Below are 24,046 nucleotides of genomic sequence, written 5' to 3' on the forward strand. Positions count from 1 at the left end.
TCATATCATGAGTTTAATTGAACTATACGGTTATAACTGGGGTTCTGAATTCATGGAAAATACCTTCTTCCCAGTTTAGGAACAGAATTTTCTTTATAAGTTTATAATGTACAAAAAAGTGAGAAAATAATTTGAAAAATTCATAATAAATGGGAGGAATTGCTATGTACAAATCTTATAAATAATATAACTAAAAGTATTAAAAGAGTAAATAAGACTTCTCTAGTAATTTATTATCAGGAAGCGCAAATTTAAAATTATTAACATGACATATTTAACGCCCTAGAGGATGACAAAAATTGGTAAAATAAGAGAAGACACGTGTAATAAATGTGGCACTAGGGAAGCAAATATATTATGTTTTTTTCTAGTATTGCTATAAAATTCTGGTATAAAGTCTTTTATTGGTTAAGCAGTTTATTTCAGACAAGAGTACATTTTGAAGCCCAAGATAGTATTTTTCTCTTGAATGGTTCTAAATAAAAAGAGAATACTATATTCATGAATCTGACAATCTTAACGGGTAGAAAAATCATTAAGACTATGGAAGCCACGAAAGGCCCCCATGTTAGAAAATTTAATATCTGAACTCCGTTACCAGCTTATAATAGAACAGATGGATACCTTATTTCTTATAGATAGTCGTATGAAAACCTTTATACAGAAATGGGAACAATTTATTCTAATACAAGAAATAGGTTTTCAAAATACATAGAACATATTGCTCTGTATGCAGAACATTGGAATGTGAAATATTTACAGTATATACATAGTTAAAACCTTTATTAAATATGAATATTGCATTTATATGCTTTTACATGTTTTCATCTACTTAAAGGCAAAGGGCTCCAATGCACATACATATGCCTATATCTATTTTATTTATATATAAATGTATTTGTGTATATCTCTAAATACATATATACACATATAAATACGTATGTATGCATGTATGTATATATTATAGTCATATGTTTGAGGCCTTATAACTTCTGTGTGCAATATTTTTTTTTTTTTTATTATTTTTATTAGATGGTGTTATTATGAGTATAACTGTACTCTGTAGTGTATTTTTTATGTGTTTTGTGACCACAGCTCTGAGGACACAGTAATCGTTAATTTTAGCATAAATTGCGTTTGCGCTCAAGCGATCACGTTTACTTTCAACTTGTAATACCACGGCAATTTAACCTGCGCGCAAACTATTGCGAAAACCAGATATTGTTTGTATGCAAACGTTTGCGCTCGACTCGTAATCTGGCCCATTATAATTTAAACATGTTAGTTAATCTATCCCATGGGGCACTTTGTGTAAAGGTTGTATATATCACATGCTTTCCTCTTTGGCAGAACCTTTTTTTCCCCTATTTATTTTATTTATAGGTGCTGAGTGGAAAAACAGATTTCTTCTGTTATGTGTGATCAGTCCACGGGTCATCATTACTTCTGGGATATAACTCCTCCCCAACAGGAAATGCAAGAGGATTCACCCAGCAGAGCTGCATATAGCTCCTCCCCTCTACGTCAGTCCCAGTCATTCTCTTGCACCCAACGACTAGATAGGATGTGTGAGAGGACTATGGTGATTATACTTAGTTTTTATGACTTCAATCAAAAGTTTGTTATTTTAAAATAGCACCGGAGCGTGTTATTACTTCTCTGGCAGAGTTTGAGGAAGAATCTGACAGAGATTTTTTACTATGATTTTAACCGGAGTCGTTAAGATCATATTGCTGTTCTCGACCATCTGAGGGAGGTAAAGGCTTCAGATCAGGGGACAGCGGGCAGATGAATCTGCATTGAGGTATGTGGCAGTTTTTATTTTCTGAATGGAATTGATGAGAAAAGCCTGCCATACCGTTAAAATGACATGTATGTATACACTTCAGTATTCTGGGGATGGTATTTCACCGGAACTACTGTGTTAAAGGTCACTAATCCTTTTAATAACTATTCTCATGTTAAACGTTTTTGCTGGAATGTAGAATCGTTTACATTGCTGAGGTACTGTGTGAATAAATATTTGGGCATTATTTTCCACTTGGCAGTTTTTTGCTTTAATTGTGACAGTTTCGTTTCTCTTCACTGCTGTGTGGGAGAGGGAGGGGCCGTTTTTGGCGCTCTTTGCTACGCATCAAAAAATTCCAGTCAGCTACTTTTATATTTCCTGCATGATCCGGTTCATCTCTGACAGATCTCAGGGGTCTTCAAACTTCTTTGAAGGGAGGTAAATTCTCTCAGCAGAGCTGTGAGAATTCTTATAGTGACTGTGAATAAAAAACGTTGTTTTGTTTTCTTATGTACAAATTTAATTAGTGTTGTTTTTTACTAATGGGAACAAACCTTTGCTAAAAGTTGTGTTGTTTTAAAGTTTGATGCTATAACTGTTTTTCAGTTCATTATTTCAACTGTCATTTAATCGTTAATACCTCTTTGAGGCACAGTGCGTTTTTTTGCTAAAAAAGATTATAACCAAGTTGTAAGTTTTTTTGCTAGTGTGTTAAACATGTCTGACTCAGAGGAAGATATCTGTGTCATTTGTTCCAATGCCAAGGTGGAGCCCAATAGAAATTTATGTACTAACTGTATTGATGCTACTTTAAATAAAAGTCAATCTGTACAATGTGAACAAATTTCACCAAACAGCGAGGGGAGAGTTATGCCGACTAACTCGCCTCACGCGACAGTACCTGCATCTCCCGCCCGGGAGGTGCGTGATATTTTGGCGCCTAGTACATCTGGGCGGCCATTACAGATAACATTACAAGATATGGCTACTGTTATGACTGAAGTTTTGTCTAAATTACCAGAACTAAGAGGCAAGCGTGATCACTCTGGGGTGAGAACAGAGTGCGCTGACAATGCTAGGGCCATGTCTGATACTGCGTCACAGCTCGCAGAGCATGAGGACGGAGAGCTTCATTCTGTGGGTGACGGTTCTGATCCAAACAGATTGGACTCAGATATTTCAAATTTTAAATTTAAATTGGAGAACCTCCGTGTACTACTAGGGGAGGTCTTAGCAGCTCTCAACGATTGTAACACCGTTGCAATACCAGAGAAACTGTGTAGGTTGGATAAATACTTTGCGGTACCGGCGAGTACTGACGTTTTTCCTATACCTAAGAGACTAACTGAAATTGTTACTAAGGAGTGGGATAGACCCGGTGTGCCGTTCTCACCCCCTCCAATATTTAGAAAGATGTTTCCAATAGACGCCACCACTCGGGACTTATGGCAAACGGTTCCCAAGGTGGAGGGAGCAGTTTCTACTTTAGCTAAGCGTACCACTATCCCGGTGGAGGATAGCTGTGCTTTCTCAGATCCAATGGATAAAAAATTAGAGGGTTACCTTAAGAAAATGTTTGTTCAACAAGGTTTTATATTACAACCCCTTGCATGTATCGCGCCGATTACGGCTGCGGCAGCATTTTGGATTGAGTCGCTTGAAGAGAACCTTAGTTCCTCTACGCTAGACGACATTACGGACAGGCTTAGAGTCCTTAAACTAGCTAATTCTTTCATTTCGGAGGCCGTAGTACATTTAACCAAACTTACGGCTAAGAACTCAGGATTCGCCATACAGGCACGCAGGGCACTGTGGCTAAAATCCTGGTCAGCTGATGTTACTTCTAAGTCCAAATTACTTAATATACCTTTCAAGGGGCAGTCCTTATTCGGGCCCGGTTTGAAAGAAATTATCGCTGACATTACGGGAGGTAAGGGCCACGCCCTACCTCAAGACAAGGCCAAAGCTAAGGCTAGACAGTCTAATTTTCGTCCCTTTCGGAATTTCAAGACAGGAGCAGCATCAACCTCCACTGCACCAAAACAGGAAGGAGCTGTTGCTCGTTACAGGCAAGGCTGGAAGCCTAACCAGTCCTGGAACAAAAGCAAGCAGGCCAGGAAACCTGCTGCTGCCCCAAAGACAGCATGAACCGAGAGCCCCCGATCCGGGACCGGATCTAGTAGGGGGCAGACTCTCTCTCTTCGCCCAGGCCTGGGCAAGAGATGTTCAGGATCCCTGGGCACTAGAGATCATATCTCAGGGATACCTTCTAGACTTCAAATTATCTCCCCCAAGAGGGAGATTTCATCTGTCAAGGTTGTCAACAAACCAGATAAAGAAAGAAGCGTTTCTACGCTGCGTACAAGATCTGTTAACAATGGGAGTGATCCATCCGGTTCCGTGGTCGGAACAAGGACAAGGGTTCTACTCAAACCTGTTTGTGGTTCCCAAAAAAGAGGGAACTTTCAGGCCAATCTTAGATTTAAAGACTCTAAACAAATTCCTAAGAGTTCCATCGTTCAAAATGGAAACTATTCGGACAATCTTACCCATGATCCAAGAGGGTCAGTACATGACCACAGTGGATTTAAAGGATGCTTACCTTCACATACCGATCCACAAAGATCATCACCGGTATCTAAGGTTTGCCTTCTTAGACAGGCACTACCAGTTTGTAGCTCTTCCATTCGGATTGGCTACGGCTCCAAGAATCTTCACAAAGGTTCTGGGTGCCCTTCTAGCGGTACTAAGACCGCGAGGGATTTCGGTAGCTCCGTACCTAGACGACATTCTAATACAAGCTTCAAGCTTTCAAACTGCCAAGTCTCATACAGAGTTAGTTCTGGCATTTCTAAGGTCGCATGGATGGAAAGTGAACGAAAAGAAGAGTTCTCTCTTTCCTCTCACAAGAGTTCCATTCTTGGGGACTCTTATAGATTCTGTAGAAATGAAGATTTACCTGACAGAAGACAGGTTAACAAAACTTCAAAATGCATGCCGCGTCCTTCATTCCATTCAACACCCGTCAGTAGCTCAATGCATGGAGGTGATCGGCTTAATGGTAGCGGCAATGGACATAGTACCTTTTGCACGCCTACACCTCAGACCGCTGCAATTATGCATGCTAAGTCAGTGGAATGGGGATTACTCAGATTTGTCCCCTACTCTGAATCTGAATCAAGAGACCAGAAATTCTCTTCTATGGTGGCTTTATCGGCCACACCTGTCCAGGGGGATGCCATTCAGCAGGCCAGACTGGACAATTGTAACAACAGACGCCAGCCTACTAGGTTGGGGCGCTGTCTGGAATTCTCTGAAGGCTCAGGGACTATGGAATCAGGAGGAGAGTCTCCTACCAATAAACATTCTGGAATTGAGAGCAGTTCTCAATGCCCTTCTGGCTTGGCCCCAGTTAACAACTCGGGGGTTCATCAGGTTTCAGTCGGACAACATCACGACTGTAGCTTACATCAACCATCAGGGAGGGACAAGAAGCTCCCTAGCAATGATGGAAGTATCAAAGATAATTCGCTGGGCAGAGTCTCACTCTTGCCACCTGTCAGCAATCCACATCCCGGGAGTGGAGAACTGGGAGGCGGATTTCTTGAGTCGCCAGACTTTTCATCCGGGGGAGTGGGAACTTCATCCGGAGGTCTTTGCCCAAATACTTCGACGTTGGGGCAAACCAGAGATAGATCTCATGGCGTCTCGCCAGAACGCCAAACTTCCTCGCTACGGGTCCAGATCCAGGGATCCGGGAGCAGTTCTGATAGATGCTTTGACAGCACCTTGGAACTTCAGGATGGCTTATGTGTTTCCACCCTTCCCGCTGCTTCCTCGATTGATTGCCAAAATCAAACAGGAGAGAGCATCAGTAATTCTAATAGCACCTGCTTGGCCACGCAGGACTTGGTATGCAGATCTAGTGGACATGTCATCCTGTCCGCCTTGGTCTCTACCTCTAAGACAGGACCTTCTGATACAGGGTCCATTCAAACATCAAAATCTAACTTCTCTGAAGCTGACTGCTTGGAAATTGAACGCTTGATTTTATCAAAACGTGGTTTTTCTGAGTCGGTTATTGATACCCTGATTCAGGCTAGGAAGCCTGTTACCAGAAGGATTTACCATAAAATATGGCGGAAATACCTATACTGGTGCGAATCCAAAGGTTACTCCTGGAGTAAGGTTAGGATCGCTAGGATATTGTCTTTTCTACAAGAAGGTTTAGAAAAGGGTTTATCAGCTAGTTCATTAAAGGGACAGATTTCAGCTCTGTCCATCTTGTTACACAGACGTCTGTCAGAAAATCCAGACGTCCAGTCCTTTTGTCAGGCTTTAGCTAGGATCAAGCCTGTGTTTAAAGCTGTTGCTCCACCATGGAGTTTAAACTTAGTTCTTAACGTTTTACAGGGTGTTCCGTTTGAACCCCTTCATTCCATTGATATAAAATTGTTATCTTGGAAAGTTCTGTTTTTAATGGCTATTTCCTCGGCTCGAAGAGTCTCTGAGTTATCAGCCTTACATTGTGATTCCCCTTATCTGATTTTTCACTCAGACAAGGTAGTTCTGCGTACTAAACCTGGGTTCTTACCTAAGGTAGTCACTAACAGGAACATCAATCAAGAGATTGTTGTCCCATCCTTGTGTCCAAATCCTTCTTCAAAGAAGGAACGTCTTTTACACAATCTGGATGTAGTTCGTGCCCTCAAGTTCTACTTGCAGGCAACTAAAGATTTTCGCCAAACTTCTTCCTTGTTTGTCGTTTACTCTGGACAGAGGAGAGGTCAAAAAGCTTCTGCTACCTCTCTCTCTTTTTGGCTTCGTAGCATAATACGTTTAGCCTATGAGACTGCTGGACAGCAGCCTCCTGAAAGAATTACAGCTCACTCCACTAGAGCTGTGGCTTCCACTTGGGCCTTTAAGAATGAGGCCTCTGTTGAACAGATTTGCAAGGCTGCAACTTGGTCTTCGCTTCATACTTTTTCCAAATTTTACAAATTTGACACTTTTGCTTCTTCGGAGGCTATTTTTGGGAGAAAGGTTCTTCAGGCAGTGGTTCCTTCTGTATAATGAGCCTGCCTATCCCTCCCGTCATCCGTGTACTTTTGCTTTGGTATTGGTATCCCAGAAGTAATGATGACCCGTGGACTGATCACACATAACAGAAGAAAACATAATTTATGCTTACCTGATAAATTCCTTTCTTCTGTTGTGTGATCAGTCCACGGCCCGCCCTGTTTTTTAAGGCAGGTAAATATCTTTTAAATTATACTCCAGTCACCACTTCACCCTTGGTTTCTCCTTTCTCGTTGATTCTTGGTCGAATGACTGGGACTGACGTAGAGGGGAGGAGCTATATGCAGCTCTGCTGGGTGAATCCTCTTGCATTTCCTGTTGGGGAGGAGTTATATCCCAGAAGTAATGATGACCCGTGGACTGATCACACAACAGAAGAAAGGAATTTATCAGGTAAGCATAAATTATGTTTTTTGTATCCCTTGGTGAATTTAAGATATTGTTAAACAAATGGGACATTTGCCTTGCATGTTAGCGTATACTGAATCCTAATGTGTTTTTTTTTTCTTTTTATATAATTGGCTGATTTTACTTAAGATATATATGTAGAGGACGATATATATTTTGTGGGATGATATGTAGTTTTGTATTGCAGTGATGATTATTCTATATTTTTCTGCTTTGCAGATCTGACAGATGAAAAAGTAAAAGCCTATCTTTCTCTTCACCCCCAAGTACTTGATGATTTTGTGTCAGAAAGTGTTAGCTTTGAAACAGTAGAAAAATGGATGAAGAAGAAAAACCAATATGAAGGTAGGAATTATTTTTTGCTCTTTTTAAAAAAAAAAAAACTAAACAATTTAGTGAAATACGATACAGATTCTTTTTCTTCAGTTTTCTATTAGTAATAGAATATACCATAATACTTGTGTCATGGCTGTACTTGCATATGTCCTGCCTAGGAACTGTCATAAGTGGTTTCAAAACTATAGTCTGAGGTTAATTTTTAAAAGTATTTTAACTGTCTAAGTTTGTTTACTGTTCTTTCTGCTTACATGGCATTCTGTATATTTATAACCTAGCTATTTAAAAACAAATGGAACACATCAATCCTGCTTGGAGGATAATAAAAAATAAATAAAAAATCTCTAAAAAACAAAACAAAAAACTGCGGACAGAGCCTGTACTGAGTTAATAGGAATAGAATGTAAAGGAGCTAGGAATAAAGCGGAATGTAACTAAGCCTACCAGAGTTCTGATCTCTCTTTTTAGCCAAATCATACAGTAAATGTGCATACACAGATATGATTTTCCATCTAAGTCTTAAAATTACATTTTGCAAAAACATGATAGGTTACTTTTAAAGGGAAACTAAACACTACATAAGTTACATGCGCCTCACTCTAATCGTGGTTGCTTACATTATTGTATAACCTAGTTTACACTATGTCAGCATTGCAATATAGGGAAAGACAGATTTTAACATTGCAGCACCCTTGACAAGAGAAGGTGGAGCATAACCTCAATAATATGCTTATGGAATTTATTTAGGGCCAGATTACAAGTGGAGCGCTAAATATCACTTTCATGAAAGCAATATTTGCGCTCCACTGTGTAATACCAGCACACACAATGTGCCCTGGTATTAAAGTTCACAGCAATGCGAACAGGGCCTTGCGTTTCCATAGAGATGGCCTCAGAACTTCAGCGCAGCAAAGGGGGTGAAGTCGTGCAGCAATGGCAGCAATTTTAAATATATATGTATATGTGATTATATAATTTAGAGCCTCGTGTTTCGGGCAAGCCTTCTAAAGACCGCTGCTCCATAACCTGTCCGTCTGCTCTGAGGTGGCGGACAGACATCGCCGGAAATCAACCCGATCGAATACGATTCGGTTAATTGACCACCCCTGCTAGCGGCCGATTGGGCGCAAATCTGCAGGAGGCGGTATTTCGCCAGCAGTTCACCAGAACTGCTGGTGCAATGACAAATGCAGAGAGCGTATGCTTTCAGCATTTATCAATGTGCAGCGGACATGATCCGCATTATTGTATCATGTCCGCTCACATCATGATAAATAGGCCCCATAGTTATTAATGTCCTTTAAAACTGTTATGCAATATACTGTTTTTTAAACACAAATTTATTGTTGAGATCTACAGTTATGGATCTGTGTCATTTTCATCATGATGGCTGTTGGTGTGCCTAATGTGAAATCTGGCATCACCAGCTGCAGTATTACCACAGTTAGGTTGCTGGTTGCATTCAGCTGGAGCACTACACTGCAGTAAAAAAAGATCATGCCTAATATAATTTTTATCTTTTGCAGTATATGTGAAAGTGGGATTTCGATGTTAAAGGGACACTGAACCCAAATGTTTTCTTTTGTGATTCAGATAGAGCATGACATTTTAAGCAACTTTCTAATTTACACCTATTATCAAATTTTCTTCATTCTCTTGGTATCTTTATTTGAAATGCAAGAATGTAAGTTTAGATGCCGGCCCATTTTTGATGAACAACCTGGGTTGTTCTTGCTGATTGGTGGATAAATTCATCCACCAATAAAAAAGTGTTGTCCAGAGGTCTGAACTAATAAAAAAGCTTAGATGCCTTCTTTTTCAAATAAAGATAGCAAGAGAACGAAGAAAAATTGATAATAGGAGTAAATTAGAAAATTGCTTAAAAATGCATGCTCTATCTGAATGAAGAAAGAAAAAAAATTGGGTTCAGTGTCCCTTTAAAGTAGTATAAATGTTCACCATTTGTAATGCATTTAGACTTTTTAGAAGCCATAGAGTCAAAGCAATGTTTTGGAGCTACCCATGTTAACCAAGAGATTAAAGAGACATTTTTGTATGTTACAAGTCAAAGTTGGGCACCTGTGCCAAAGATAAAGTTTCTGAACCAATAGAAATAGACATACATGCATATGCTCAAATCACTGGCCTTATCCTCATATGGAGCAGAATGGAGTAGTTAAAGGAATTTTAACTCCTTGAAAAGAAACTCATACTAAAAGAAGGGTATTAAATGTCCTGTTTTATCTTTACCTTGCTATGTCCATTTTAAAGGGGAATTGTCTTGTACCATTACCTATTAGAAAATAAGTTCTGTGGGTTAGCACTTGTAGATGCCAGAGAGGGGCTCCAGCTGAATTAAATTGCAACCATTTGTGTATTCCAAAGGGTTAACAGGTTCAAACAAACAGAATATTATTTCCTCAAAAGATGTTGTGGTAAAGCATCAAAGCCAATATTTTGGCTCTAACTGCAACACCCGACACAATCCTAAATTGTCAGTTGTCCAAATATGGTTCTATGTTCATAGTCACATAGGGGTATGTCTGTCAAACACAGAGACTGTAGTGAGAGAGTGAGAAAAATAACTACAATCAGAAAGACACGGATGTCTTTTAGAAAGAAAGGAAAAGTGATGGATAAAAAAAGGAACATATAACGTGTGAAGGGACAAGCTCTCTTCAAAACCGAAAAATTGGACTGCAAAATAGCTTGTCACATCAATATCTATACAAAGCTGTTATAATGCTTGAAACAATATCCATCGTTCATACTTTTAAATCTTTAACTCCCGTTCAAACCCTTCATATTTAAAACTAATCCTGTATGTATAAATACAGAAGCTAAATCCAGTCTAGGTGTGGAGACATCTACTGATAAAGAAGAGAGCTTTCTTCTTTCTACTAACTTTCAGTGCAATTTAATGCAGTTTCAAATATTATATTATAGCAATCAAACAGGCTTCTACTATGCAACATTGGTGAATTTATGGTTCTTAAAGTATTTTAAATGTTACAAAGGCATTCTGGCAAAATAATTAGGTGTTCAATGCACGGACTAAATAAATAGCCTTTAAGTTTCAAATTAATGTCTTTAGTAGATCTGCAGTTTCTTTTTATTTTTTGGGCTTCTAAAATGAAGTTAAAGATTTTCCTTCTTAATACAGGGAGAGTCCACAGCTGCATTAATTACTTGTGGGAAATACTGAACCTGGCCACCAGGAGGAAGCAAAGACACCCCAGCCAAAGGCTTAAATACCTCCCCCACTTCCCTCATCCCCCAGTCATTTTTTGCCTTTCTTCACAGGAGGTTGGCAGAGAAGTGTCAGAAGATTTCGGAGTAGTTCCTTAGGAAGGGTGTGTACCCTTCGATACGGGACTGGAGTTTTAAGTAGAAAGTTAGAGTCTGGAGATGCAGGGAGAGTCTTTCTGCAAACCCATCCAGACTCATGTTAACAGCTCCTAAGCAATCAGCGTTGACGAGTTTCACTGCCTGCTTTTTAGCCACTAAAGTCCATGTCAGAAGCGATGCTACAATCTGTCACACTTGAAGTACTGTGTTTCTGTTCCACGGCATAGATTCCGGTAAGATAGTTTCATTTTTTTACACACATGTTAACGCTAGAAGTCAGGGTCTCAGTGGGACTCCTTTTTTTTTTTTTTGGAATCAATGGTTATTATCTCCTGAGGGGGATTGTTGAACAGTGGGGTTTAATTATATTGGTTTATGTGATTTTTGCTGCTTTCTGTGTGCGGGATGTTTTTTGGGCTCATAGGCTTATACGGAAGGTACAGGTTATTTTCTTGAGAGCTGCATAGTTCTATTTAGCTTGGCGCTCTTTTCCTTTAGCAGGGGCGGTCCTGCATGGGGTACCGTGTGTCCGGGTGGGGTCACGGTTTCCATTTCCTATTCCTGACCGAGTGACTATGGAGAGGAGCGAGCTTTCTCTATTCTGTCTGGGTCATAGGAGGTGGTGAGTGCCCCAGCCATTGGGGGTTTAAGGTGCCAGTTTTTCTCTGATTTGAATAGGGTTACCATAGTTATGGAGGATTCTGATATTTTAGAGGGTGATCCCTCTGCGACAGAATTTGATACCTGTGTATATTGCGAGGAGGCCTGGGTAGTCCAGCCCTCTCAATTATGTTCCGTATCCCGCATTAGGGTGTTTCTTTCATGTAATTAGCAAGAGTCCATGAGCTAGTGACGTATGGGATATACATTCCTACCAGGAGGGGCAAAGTTTCCCAAACCTCAAAATGCCTACAAATACACCCCTCACCACACCCACAAATCAGTTTTACAAACTTTGCCTCCTATGGAGGTGGTGAAGTAAGTTTGTGCTAGATTCTACGTTGATATGCGCTCCGCAGCAGGTTGGAGCCCGGTTTTCCTCTCAGCGTGCAGTGAATGTCAGAGGGATGTGAGGAGAGTATTGCCTATTTTGAATGCAGTGATCTCCTTCTACGGGGTCTATTTCATAGGTTCTCTGTTATCGGTCGTAGAGATTCATCTCTTACCTCCCTTTTCAGATCGACGATATACTCTTATATATATATATACCATTACCTCTGCTGATTTTCGTTTCAGTACTGGTTTGGCTTTCTACAAACATGTAGATGAGTGTCCTGGGGTAAGTAAGTCTTATTTTCTGTGACACTCTAAGCTATGGTTGGGCACTTTTTTAATAAAGTTCTAAATATATGTATTCAAACATTTATTTGCCTTGACTCAGGATGTTCAACATTCCTTATTTTCAGACAGTCAGTTTCATATTTGGGATAATGCACTTGAATCAATTATTTTTCTTACCTTAAAAATTTGACTTTTTTCCCTGTGGGCTGTTAGGCTCGCGGGGGCTGAAAATGCTTTATTTTATTGCGTCATTCTTGGCGCGGACTTTTTTGGCGCAAAAAATCTTTTCTGTTTCCGGCGTCATACGTGTCGCCGGAAGTTGCGTCATTTTTGACGTTCTTTTGCGCCAAAAAAGGCGGCGTTCCGGACGTGGCGTCATTTTTGGCGCCAAATAATGTGGGCGTCTTATTTGGCACTAAAAAAATATGGGCGTCGCTTTTGTCTCCACATTATTTAAGTCTCATTTTTCTTTGCTTCTGGTTGCTAGAAGCTTGTTCCTTGGCATTTTTTCCCATTCCTGAAACTGTCATTTAAGGAATTTGATCAATTTTGCTTTATATGTTGTTTTTTCTCTTACATATTGCAAGATGTCTCACGTTGCATCTGAGTCAGAAGATACTTCAGGAAAATCGCTGTCTGGTGCTGGAACTACCAAAGCTAAGTGTATCTGCTGTAAACTTTTGGTAGCTGTTCCTCCAGCTGTTGTTTGTATTAATTGTCATGACAAACTTGTTAATGCAGATAATATTTCCTGTAGTAATGTACCATTACCTGTTGCAGTTCCATCAACATCTAATGTTCAGAATGTTCCTGATAACATAAGAGATTTTGTTTCTGAATCCATCAAGAAGGCTATGTCTGTTATTCCTCCTTCTAGTAAACATAAAAAATCTTTTAAAACTTCTCTTTATACAGATGAATTTTTAAATGAACATCATCATTCTGATTCTAATGACTCTTCTGGTTCAGAGGATTCTGTCTCAGAGGTTGATGCTGATAAATCTTCATATTTATTTAAAATGGAATTTATTCGTTCTTTACTTAAAGAAGTACTAATTGCTTTAGAAATTCAGGATTCTGGTCCTCTTGATACTAAATCTAAACGTTTAGATAAGGTCTTTAAATCTCCTGTGGTTATTCCAGAAGTTTTTCCTGTTCCTGGTGCTATTTCTGAAGTAATTTCCAGAGAATGGAATAATTTGGGTAATTCATTTACTCCTTCTAAACGTTTTAAGCAATTATATCCTGTGCCGTCTGACAGATTAGAATTTTGGGACAAAATCCCTAAAGTTGATGGGGCTATTTCTACCCTTGCTAAACGTACTACTATTCCTACGTCAGATGGTACTTCCTTTATGGATCCTTTAGATAGGAAAATTGAATCCTTTCTAAGAAAAGCTTATCTGTGTTCAGGTAATCTTCTTAGACCTGCTATATCATTGGCTGATGTTGCTGCAGCTTCAACTTTTTGGTTGGAAACTTTAGCGCAACAAGTAACAGATCATGATTCTCATAATATTATTATTCTTCTTCAACATGCTAATAATTTTATCTGTGATGCCATTTTTGATATTATCAGAGTTGATGTCAGGTTTATGTCTCTAGCTATTTTAGCTAAAAGAGCTTTATGGCTTAAAACTTGGAATGCTGATATGTCTTCTAAATCGACTCTACTTTCCATTTCTTTCCAGGGTAACAAATTATTTGGTTCTCAGTTGGATTCTATTATCTCAACTGTTACTGGTGGGAAAGGAACATTTTTACCACAGGATAAAAAATCTAAGGGTAAAAACAGGGCTAATAATCGTTTTCGTTCCTTTCGTTTCAACAAAGAACAAAAGCCTGATCCTTCAACCTCAGGAGCAGTTTCAGTTTGGAAACCATCTCCAGTCTGGAATAAATCCAAGCCTTCTAGAAAAGCAAAGCCAGCTTCTAAGTCCACATGAAGGTGCGGCCCTCATTCCAGCTCAGCTGGTAGGGGGCAGGTTACGTTTTTTCAAAGAAATTTGGATCAATTCTGTTCACAATCTTTGGATTCAGAACATTATTTCAGAAGGGTACAGAATTGGTTTCAAGATAAGACCTCCTGCAAAGAGATTTTTTCTTTCCCGTGTCCCAGTAAATCCAGTGAAAGCTCAAGCATTTCTGAAATGTGTTTCAGATCTAGAGTTGGCTGGAGTAATTATGCCAGTTCCAGTTCTGGAACAGGGGCTGGGGTTTTATTCGAATCTCTTCATTGTACCAAAGAAGGAGAATTCCTTCAGACCAGTTCTGGATCTAAAAATATTGAATCGTTATGTAAGGATACCAACGTTCAAAATGGTAACTGTAAGGACTATCTTGCCTTTTGTTCAACAAGGGCATTATATGTCCACAATAGATTTACAGGATGCATATCTGCATATTCAGATTCATCCAGATCATTATCAGTTCCTGAGATTCTCTTTTCTGGACAAGCATTACCAGTTTGTGGCTCTGCCGTTTGGCCTAGCTACAGCTCCAAGAATTTTTACAAAGGTTCTCGGTGCCCTTCTGTCTGTAATCAGAGAACAGGGTATTGTGGTATTTCCTTATTTGGACGATATCTTGGTACTTGCTCAGTCTTTACATTTAGCAGAATCTCATACGAATCGACTTGTGTTGTTTCTTCAAGATCATGGTTGGAGGATCAATTCACTAAAAAGTTCATTGATTCCTCAGACAAGGGTAACCTTTCTGGGTTTCCAGATAGATTCAGTGTCCATGACTCTGTCTTTGACAGACAAGAGACGTCTAAAATTGATTTCAGCTTGTCGAAACCTTCAGTCACAATCATTCCCTTCGGTAGCCTTATGCATGGAAATTCTAGGTCTTATGACTGCTGCATCGGACGCGATCCCCTTTGCTCGTTTTCACATGCGACCTCTTCAGCTCTGTATGCTGAATCAATGGTGCAGGGATTACACAAAGATATCTCAATTAATATCTTTAAAACCGATTGTACGACACTCTCTAACGTGGTGGACAGATCGCCATCGTTTAATTCAGGGGGCTTCTTTTGTTCTTCCGACCTGGACTGTAATTTCAACAGATGCAAGTCTTACAGGTTGGGGAGCTGTGTGGGGGTCTCTGACGGCACAAGGAGTTTGGGAATCTCAGGAGGTGAGATTACCGATCAATATTTTGGAACTACGTGCAATTTTCAGAGCTCTTCAGTCTTGGCCTCTTCTGAAGAGAGAATCGTTCATTTGTTTTCAGACAGACAATGTCACAACTGTGGCATACATCAATCATCAAGGAGGGACTCACAGTCCTCTGGCTATGAAAGAAGTATCTTGAATTCTGGTTTGGGCGGAATCCAGCTCCTGTCTAATCTCTGCGGTTCATATCCCAGGTGTAGACAATTGGGAAGCGGATTATCTCAGTCGCCAAACGTTGCATCCGGGGCGAATGGTCTCTTCACCCAGAGGTATTTCTTCAGATTGTTCAAATGTGGGAGCTTGCAGAAATAGATCTGATGGCGTCTCATCTAAACAAGAAACTTCCCAGGTATCTGTCCAGATCCCGGGATCCTCAGGCGGAAGCAGTGGATGCATTATCACTTCCTTGGAAGTATCATCCTGCCTATATCTTTCCGCCTCTAGTTCTTCTTCCAAGAGTAATCTCCAAGATTCTGAAGGAATGCTCGTTTGTTCTGCTGGTAGCTCCGGCATGGCCTCACAGGTTTTGGTATGCGGATCTTGTCCGGATGGCCTCTTGCCATACGTGGACTCTTCCGCTAAGATCAGACCTTCTGTCGCAAGGTCCTTTTTTTCCATCAAGATCTCAAATCCTTAAATTTAAAGGTATGGAGATTGAACGCTTGATTCTTGGTCAAAGAGGTTTCTCTGACTCTGTGATTAATACTATGTTACAGGCTCGTAAATCTGTATCTAGAGAGATATATTATAGAGTCTGGAAGACTTATATTTCTTGGTGTCTTTCTCATAATTTTTCTTGGCATTCTTTTAGAATTCCGAGAATTTTACAGTTTCTTCAGGATGGTTTAGATAAAGGTTTATCCGCAAGTTCTTTGAAAGGACAAATCTCTGCTCTTTCTGTTCTTTTTCACAGAAAGATTGCTAATCTTCCTGATATTCATTGTTTTGTACAAGCTTTGGTTCGTATAAAACCTGTCATTAAGTCAATTTCTCCTCCTTGGAGTTTGAATTTGGTTCTGGGGGCTCTTCAAGCTCCTCCCTTTGAACCCATGCATTCATTGGACATTACTTTCTTGGAAAGTTTTGTTCCTTTTGGCGATCTCTTCTGCCAGAAGAGTCTCTGAATTATCTGCTCTTTCTTGTGAGTCTCCTTTTCTGATTTTTCATCAGGATAAGGCGGTGTTGCGAACTTCTTTCGAATTTTTACCTAAGGTTGTGAATTCCAACAACATTAGTAGAGAAATTGTGGTTCCCTCATTATGTCCTAATCCTAAGAATTCTAAGGAGAAATCGTTGCATTCTTTGGATGTTGTTAGAGCTTTGAAATATTATGTTGAAGCTACTAAGTCTTTCCGAAAGACTTCTAGTCTATTTGTTATCTTTTCCGGTTCTAGAAAAGGCCAGAAAGCTTCTGCCATTTCTTTGGCATCTTGGTTGAAATCTTTAATTCATCATGCCTATGTCGAGTCGGGTAAAACTCCGCCTCAAAGGATTACAGCTCATTCTACTAGGTCAGTTTCTACTTCCTGGGCGTTTAGGAATGACGCTTCGGTTGATCAGATTTGCAAAGCAGCAAATTGGTCCTCTTTGCATACTTTTACTAAATTCTACCATTTTGATGTATTTTCTTCTTCTGAAGCAGTTTTTGGTAGAAAAGTACTTCAGGCAGCGGTTTCAGTTTGAATCTTCTGTTTATGTTTTTCATTAAACTTTATTTTGGGTGTGGATTATTTTCAGCAGGAATTGGCTGTCTTTATTTTATCCCTCCCTCTCTAGTGACTCTTGCGTGGAAAGATCCACATCTTGGGTAGTCATTATCCCATACGTCACTAGCTCATGGACTCTTGCTAATTACATGAAAGAAAACATAATTTATGTAAGAACTTACCTGATAAATTCATTTCTTTCATATTAGCAAGAGTCCATGAGGCCCGCCCTTTTTTGTGGTGGTTATGATTTTTTTGTATAAAGCACAATTATTCCAATTCCTTATTTTATATGCTTTCGCACTTTTTTCTTATCACCCCACTTCTTGGCTATTCGTTAAACTGATTTGTGGGTGTGGTGAGGGGTGTATTTGTAGGCATTTTGAGGTTTGGGAAACTTTGCCCCTCCTGGTAGGAATGTATATCCCATACGTCACTAGCTCATGGACTCTTGCTAATATGAAAGAAATGAATTTATCAGGTAAGTTCTTACATAAATTATGTTTTTCATCAAACAATGTTGAGATGTTAGATGCCACTGAGCCGTCCGCCTCTGAGGAATCTCCGTTCCGCAAAGCGTGTCCCCTACAGTCATCTGACCCTACACATGCAGCTTCCCCTTACACCTCTAATCCTCCACCTGGAGGGGGCATTTTTACTCCAGTCGTTACTGCGCAGTTCCGTATGGCCATGTCTGCAGCTGTCTTGCCTAGTACTGTTATCGCGCAAGTGGAGGGTTAATCCTTGCACTCCTGCCCAGGGAGCATCACGTAAGGTGACTGTTGTATCAGATCAGTCATCTGGGGATGCGGTCCTCTCTGAGTTCGGACCTTCTGGGTCGGAGCTTGATACTTCTATTCCTCCGGCAGAGGAGGATTATGCTTTTAGATTTAGAGTGGCTTGCCTGTTTGCTCAATCCAAGTCAGTCTGGAGACCTAACCAGACTTAGAACAAGGGTAAACAGGCCAAAAAGCCCGCTGCTGCCACCAAGACAGCATGAAGGGGTAGACCCCGATCCGGGATTGGATCTAGTAGGGAGCAGACTTTCTCTCTTCGCTCAGGCAAGAGACGTTCAGAACTCCTGGGCTTTAGAAATAGTAACCCAGGGGTATCTTCTAGATTTCAAAGATTCTCCTCCAAGGGGGAGATTCCATCTTTCTCAATTGTCTGTAAACCAGACAAAAAGAGAGGCGTTCTTACGCTGTGTAGAAGACCTATATAGCATGGGAGTGATCTGCCCAGTTCCGAAAACAGAACAGGGGCACGGGTTCTACTCCAATCTGCTTGTGGTTCCCAAAAAAGAGGGAACCTTCAGACCAATTTTGGATCTCAAGATCCTAAACAAATTCCTCAGAGTCCCATCCTTCAAGATGGAGACCATTTGGACTATTTTGCCGATGATCCAGGAGGGTCAATATATGACCACCGTGGACTTAAAGGATGCGTATCTACACATTCCTATCCACAAAGATCATCACCAGTTCCTCAGGTTCGCCTTTCTGGACAAGCATTACCAATTTGTGGCTCTTCCCTTCGGGTTGGCCACGGATCCCAGAACTTTCACAAAGGTGCTAGGGTCCCTTCTGGCAGTTCTAAAGCCGCGGGGCATAGCTGTGGCCCCTTATCTGGACGATATCTTAATCCAGGCGTCAACTTACCAACTAGCCAAGTCTCACACGGACATTGTGTTGGCTTTTCTAAGATCTCACGGGTGGAAGGTGATCGTAGAAAGTTCATTTATCCTTCTCACAAGAGTTCCATTCCTGGGAATTCTGATAGATTCGGTGGACATGAACATTTTTTCTGACAAAGTTCAGGAAATCAAAAATTGTATCCATCTGCCGAGCTCTTCATTCCATTCCTCGGCCGTCAGTGGCTCAGTGTATGGCGGTAATCGGCTTAATGGTAGCGGCAATGGACATAGTTCCGTTTGGTCGCTTGCATCTCAGACCACTGCAACTTTGCATGCTCAAACAGTGGAGTGGGGATTATGCAGATTTATCTCCTCTGATAAATCTGGACCAAGAGACCAGAGACTCTCTTCTTTGGTGGTTGTCACAGGATCATCTGTCCAAGGGAATGTGTTTCCGCAGGCCAGCGTGGATCATAGTGACGACGGACGCCAGCCTATTGGGCTGGGGTGCAGTCTGGAATTCCCTGAAAGCACAGGGTTTGTGTACTCAGGAGGAGGCTCTCCTCCCAATAAATATTCTAGAACTGAGAGCGATATTCAAAGCGCTTCAGGCGTGGCCTCAGCTGGCGTCGGCCAGATTCATAAGATTCCAGTCGGACAATATCACGACTGTAGCCTATATCAATCATCTTAAGGGGGGACAAAGAGTTCTCTAGCGATGATAGAGGTTACCAAAATAATTCAATGGGCAGAGACTCACTCTTGCCACCTATCAGCAATCTATATCCCAGGAGTGGAGAACTGGGAAGCGGATTTTCTAAGTCGTCAGACTTTTCATCCGGGGTAGTGGGAACTCCATCCGGAGGTGTTTGCACAATTGATTCAGCAATGGGGCACACCAGAATTGGATCTGATGGCATCTCGTCAGAATGCCAAACTTCCTTGTTACGGGTCCAGGTCAAGGGATCCTCAGGCAGTACTGATAGATGCTCTAGCAGTACCCTGGTCGTTCAACCTGGCTTATGTGTTTACACCATTTCCTCTCCTTCCTCGTTTGATTGCCATAATCAAACAGGAGAGAGCTTCAGTGATTTTGACTTGGTATGCAGACCTGGTGGACATGTCATCTCTTCCACCATGGACTCTGCCACTGAGACAGGACCTTCTGATTCAAGGTCCGTTCCAGCATCCAAATCTAGTTTCTCTGCGACTGACTGCTTGGAGATTGAACGCTTGATCTTATCCAAGCGGGGGTTCTCTGAATCGGTCATAGATACCTTGATTCAGGCTCAAAAGCCTGTCACCAGGAAAATTTATCATAAGATATGGCGTAAATATCTTTATTGGTGCTAATCCAAAGGCTACTCATGGAGTAAGATCAGGATTCCTAGGATTTTGTCCTTTCTCCAAGAAGGATTGGAGAAGGGGCTATCAGCTAGTTCCTTAAAGGGACAGATATCTGCTTTATCCATTCTACTGCACAAACGTCTGGCAGATGTTCCAGATGTTCAGTCAGGTTTTAGTTAGAATCATGCCTCTGTTTAAACCTGTTGCTCCGCCATGGAGTTTGAATTTAGTTCTTAAAGTTCTTCAAGGGGTTACGTTTGAACCTATGCATTCCATAGATATTAAGCTCCTATCTTGGAAAGTTTTGTTTTTAGTTGCTATCTCTTCGGCTCGAAGAGTCTCTGAACTATCTGCATAGCAATGCGACTCGCCTTATCTTGTTTTCCATGCTGATAAGGTGGTTTTGCGTACCAAACCTGGATTCCTTCCTAAGGTTGTTACTAATAAGAATATTAATCAGGAAATTGTTGTTCCTTCTCTGTGTCCTAATCCTTCCTCTAAGAAGGAGCGTCTATTGCACAACTTGGACGTGGTTCGTGCTTTAAAGTTTTACTTGCAAGAGACCAAAGATTTCCGTCAAACATCTTCTTTGTTTGTTGTCTATTCTGGAAAACGTAGAGGTCCAAAAACTACGGCTACCTCTCTTGCCTTTTGGCTGAAAAGCATCATCCGTTTGGCATACGAGACTGCTGGATAGCAGCCTCCTGAAAGAATTACAGCTCACTCTACTAGAGCGGAGGCTTCCACATGGGCTTTCTCTTGTAAGGTGTATCCAGTCCACGGATCATCCATTACTTGTGGGATATTCTCCTTCCCAACAGGAAGTTGCAAGAGGATAACCCACAGCAGAGCTGCTATATAGCTCCTCCCCTAACTGCGATACCCAGTCATTCTCTTGCAACTCTCAACAAGCATAGAGGTAGTAACAGGAAAGTGGTGAAATGTAGCTGTTATCTTGCTTCAATCAAAAGTTTGTTATTTTTAAATGGTACCGGAGTTGTACTATTTTGTCATAGGCAGAAAAATAGAAGAATCTGCCTGTGATTCCTATGATCTTTTCAGGTTGTATCTAAGATCCATTGCTGTTCTCACACATGACTGAAAAGAGAGGTAACTTCAGCGGGGGAATGACGTGCAGGTTATCTTGCTATGAGGTATGTGCAGTTAAGATTTTTTCTAGAAGATGTGATTGCTAGAAAATGCTGCTGATACCAAATTTGTGTAAGGTAAGCCTGAATACAGTGATTTAATAGTGACTGGTATCATGCTTACTTTCTGAGGTAATACTCCTTTATATTTACAATATAAAACGTTTGCTGGCATGTTTAAACGTTTTTATATATATACTTTGGTGATAAAACTTTATTGGGGCCTAGTTTTTTCCACATGGCTGGCTTAAATTTGCCTAGAAACAGTTTCCTGAGGCCTTCCACTGTGTTACTATGAGTGGGAGGGGCCTAATTTAGCGCTTTTTTTGTGCAGTAACTTTTACAGACTGAGACATCCAGCTTCCTCCAGGAGTCCCCTGAATGCTATAGGACATCTCTAAAGGGCTCTTAGGCTTTCCAAAATCGTTTGTTGAGAAAGGTAGGCCCACAGCAAGGCTGTGGCAGTTGGTGTGACTGTTAAAAAAAAGTTTATATTGTTTTTTTGATCCGTTTTTTGAACTAAGGGATTAATCATCCATTTGCAAGTGGGTGCAATGCTCTGCTAGCTTATTATACACACTGTACAAATTTCGTTTGATTTACTGCCTTTTTTTACTGTTTTTCAAATTCTGACAAAATTTGTTTCTATTAAAGGCACAGTACCGTTTCTTATATTTGCTTGTTAACTTGATTTAAAGTGTTTTCCAAACTTGTTAGTCTCATTGCTAGTCTGTACAAACATGTCTGACATAGAGGAAACTCCTTGTTCATTATGTTTAAAAGCCATGGTGGAACCCCCTCTTAGAATGTGTACCAAATGTACTGATTTCACTTTAAGCGATAAAGATCATATTCTGTCTTTAAAAAAATTATCACCAGTGGAATCTGATGAGGGGTAAGTTATGCCGACTAACTCGCCCCACGTGTCAGATCCTTTGACTCCCGCTCAAGGGACTCCCGCTCAAATGGCGCCAAGTACATCCAGGGCACCCATAGCGTTTACTTTACAAGACATGGCGGCAGTCATGGATAATACACTGTCAGCGGTATTAGCCAGACTACCTGAATTTAGAGGAAAGCGAGATAGCTCTGGAGTTAGACGAAATACAGAGCATACTGACGCTTTAAGAGCTATGTCTAATACTGCCTCACAATATGCAGAAGCTGAAGAAGGAGAGCTTCTTTCTGTGGGTGATGTTTCTGACTCACGGAAGATGATGCAACCTGATTCTGATATCTCTACATTTAAATTTAAGCTTGAACACCTCTGCGTGTTACTCAGGGAGGTTTTAGCTGCTCTGAATGACTGTGATACAATTGCAGTGCCAGAGAAATTGTGTAGACTGGATAAATACTATGCAGTGCCGGTGTGCACTGATGTTTTTCCAATACCTAAAAGGTTTACATAAATTATTACTAAGGAATGGGATAGACCAGGTGTACCGTTCTCTCCCCCTCCTATTTTTAGAAAAATGTTTCCAATAGACGCCACCACACGGGATTTATGGCAGACAGTTCCTAAGGTGGAGGGAGCAGTTTCTACTCTAGCAAAGTGTACTACTATCCCTGTCGAGGACAGTTGTGCTTTCTTAGATCCAATGGATAAAAAGTTAGAGGGTTACCTTAAGAAAATGTTTATTCAACAAGGTTTTATCCTACAGCCCCTTGCATGCATTGCTCCTGTCACTACTGCTGCGGCATTCTGGTTTGTGTCTCTAGAAGAGGCTTTACAGGTAGCGACTCCATTGGATGACATACTTGACAAGCTTAGAGCGCTTAAGCTAGCTAATTCTTCTGTTTCTGATGCCATTATTCATTTGACTAAACTAACGGCTAAGAATTCTGGTTTTGCTATCCAGGCGCGCAGAGCGCTATGGCTTAAATCATGGTCAGCTGACGTTACTTCAAAGTCTAAGCTGCTTAACATTCCCTTCAAGGGGCAGACCCTATTCGGGCCTGGTTTGAAGGAGATTATTGCTGATATCACTGGAGGAAAAGGTCATGCCCTTCCTCAGGATAGGTCCAAATCAAGGGCCAAACAGTCTAATTTTCGTGCCTTTCGAAACTTCAAGGCAAGTGCGGCATCAGCTTCCTCTAATGCAAAACAAGAGGGAACTTTTGCTCAGTCCAAGACGGTCTGGAGACCTAACCAGACCTGGAACAAAGGTAAGCAGGCCAAAAAGCCTGCTGCTGCCTCTAAGACAGCATGAAGGAATAGCCCCCTATCCGGTAACGGATCTAGTAGGGGGCAGACTTTCGCTCTTCGCCCAGGTGTGGGCAAGAGATGTCCAGGATCCCTGGGCGTTGGAAATTATATCCCAGGGATATCTTCTGGATTTCAAGGCTTCCCCCCCAAAAAGGAGATTTCACCTTTCACAATTATATGCAAACCAGATAAAGAGAGAGGCATTCTTACACAGTGTACAAGATCTCCTAGTTATGGGAGTGATCCATCCAGTTCCAAAGGAGGACCAGGGAGAGGGATTTTATCATGTATCATTTTTATTAGCGTTGGCTAGGGCAAAACAAATACAATCAAGTTACTGTGATGTATTCAAATGCGTATCAACAAAGATCAATACAGTCATGTGGTATAATTAACGTCCATATCCTGAACATCCAATACAGTGGTTTTGGATTATGAATTTTTTTTTTTTTTAGATGCATTATCCTATGCCGCTATACGCCCGATTAGCCCCAACCTATCCAGTTTCCATTTTCTTAATAATCCTAACTAATACCTATCTATATTAACCTAAACAATAAAACTCAACAGTTAACTTCTGACTTCA

At 40.8% G+C, this 24,046-nt stretch overlaps 1 protein-coding gene across 1 annotated transcript in view; it reads left to right on the forward strand.

The window, feature by feature from the left end:
• PDE10A (phosphodiesterase 10A) overlaps window positions 1-24,046 on the forward strand; it is a 768,738-nt gene that overhangs the window by 183,922 nt on the left and 560,770 nt on the right. The window contains exon 2 of the mRNA XM_053710922.1: window positions 7,496-7,621. Within this exon, the coding sequence (XP_053566897.1) occupies window positions 7,496-7,621 (126 nt within the window). The remainder of the gene's footprint in view (window positions 1-7,495; window positions 7,622-24,046) is intronic.

Source organism: Bombina bombina, chromosome 4, assembly GCF_027579735.1.
Source record: "Bombina bombina isolate aBomBom1 chromosome 4, aBomBom1.pri, whole genome shotgun sequence".
NCBI lineage: Eukaryota > Metazoa > Chordata > Amphibia > Anura > Bombinatoridae > Bombina > Bombina bombina.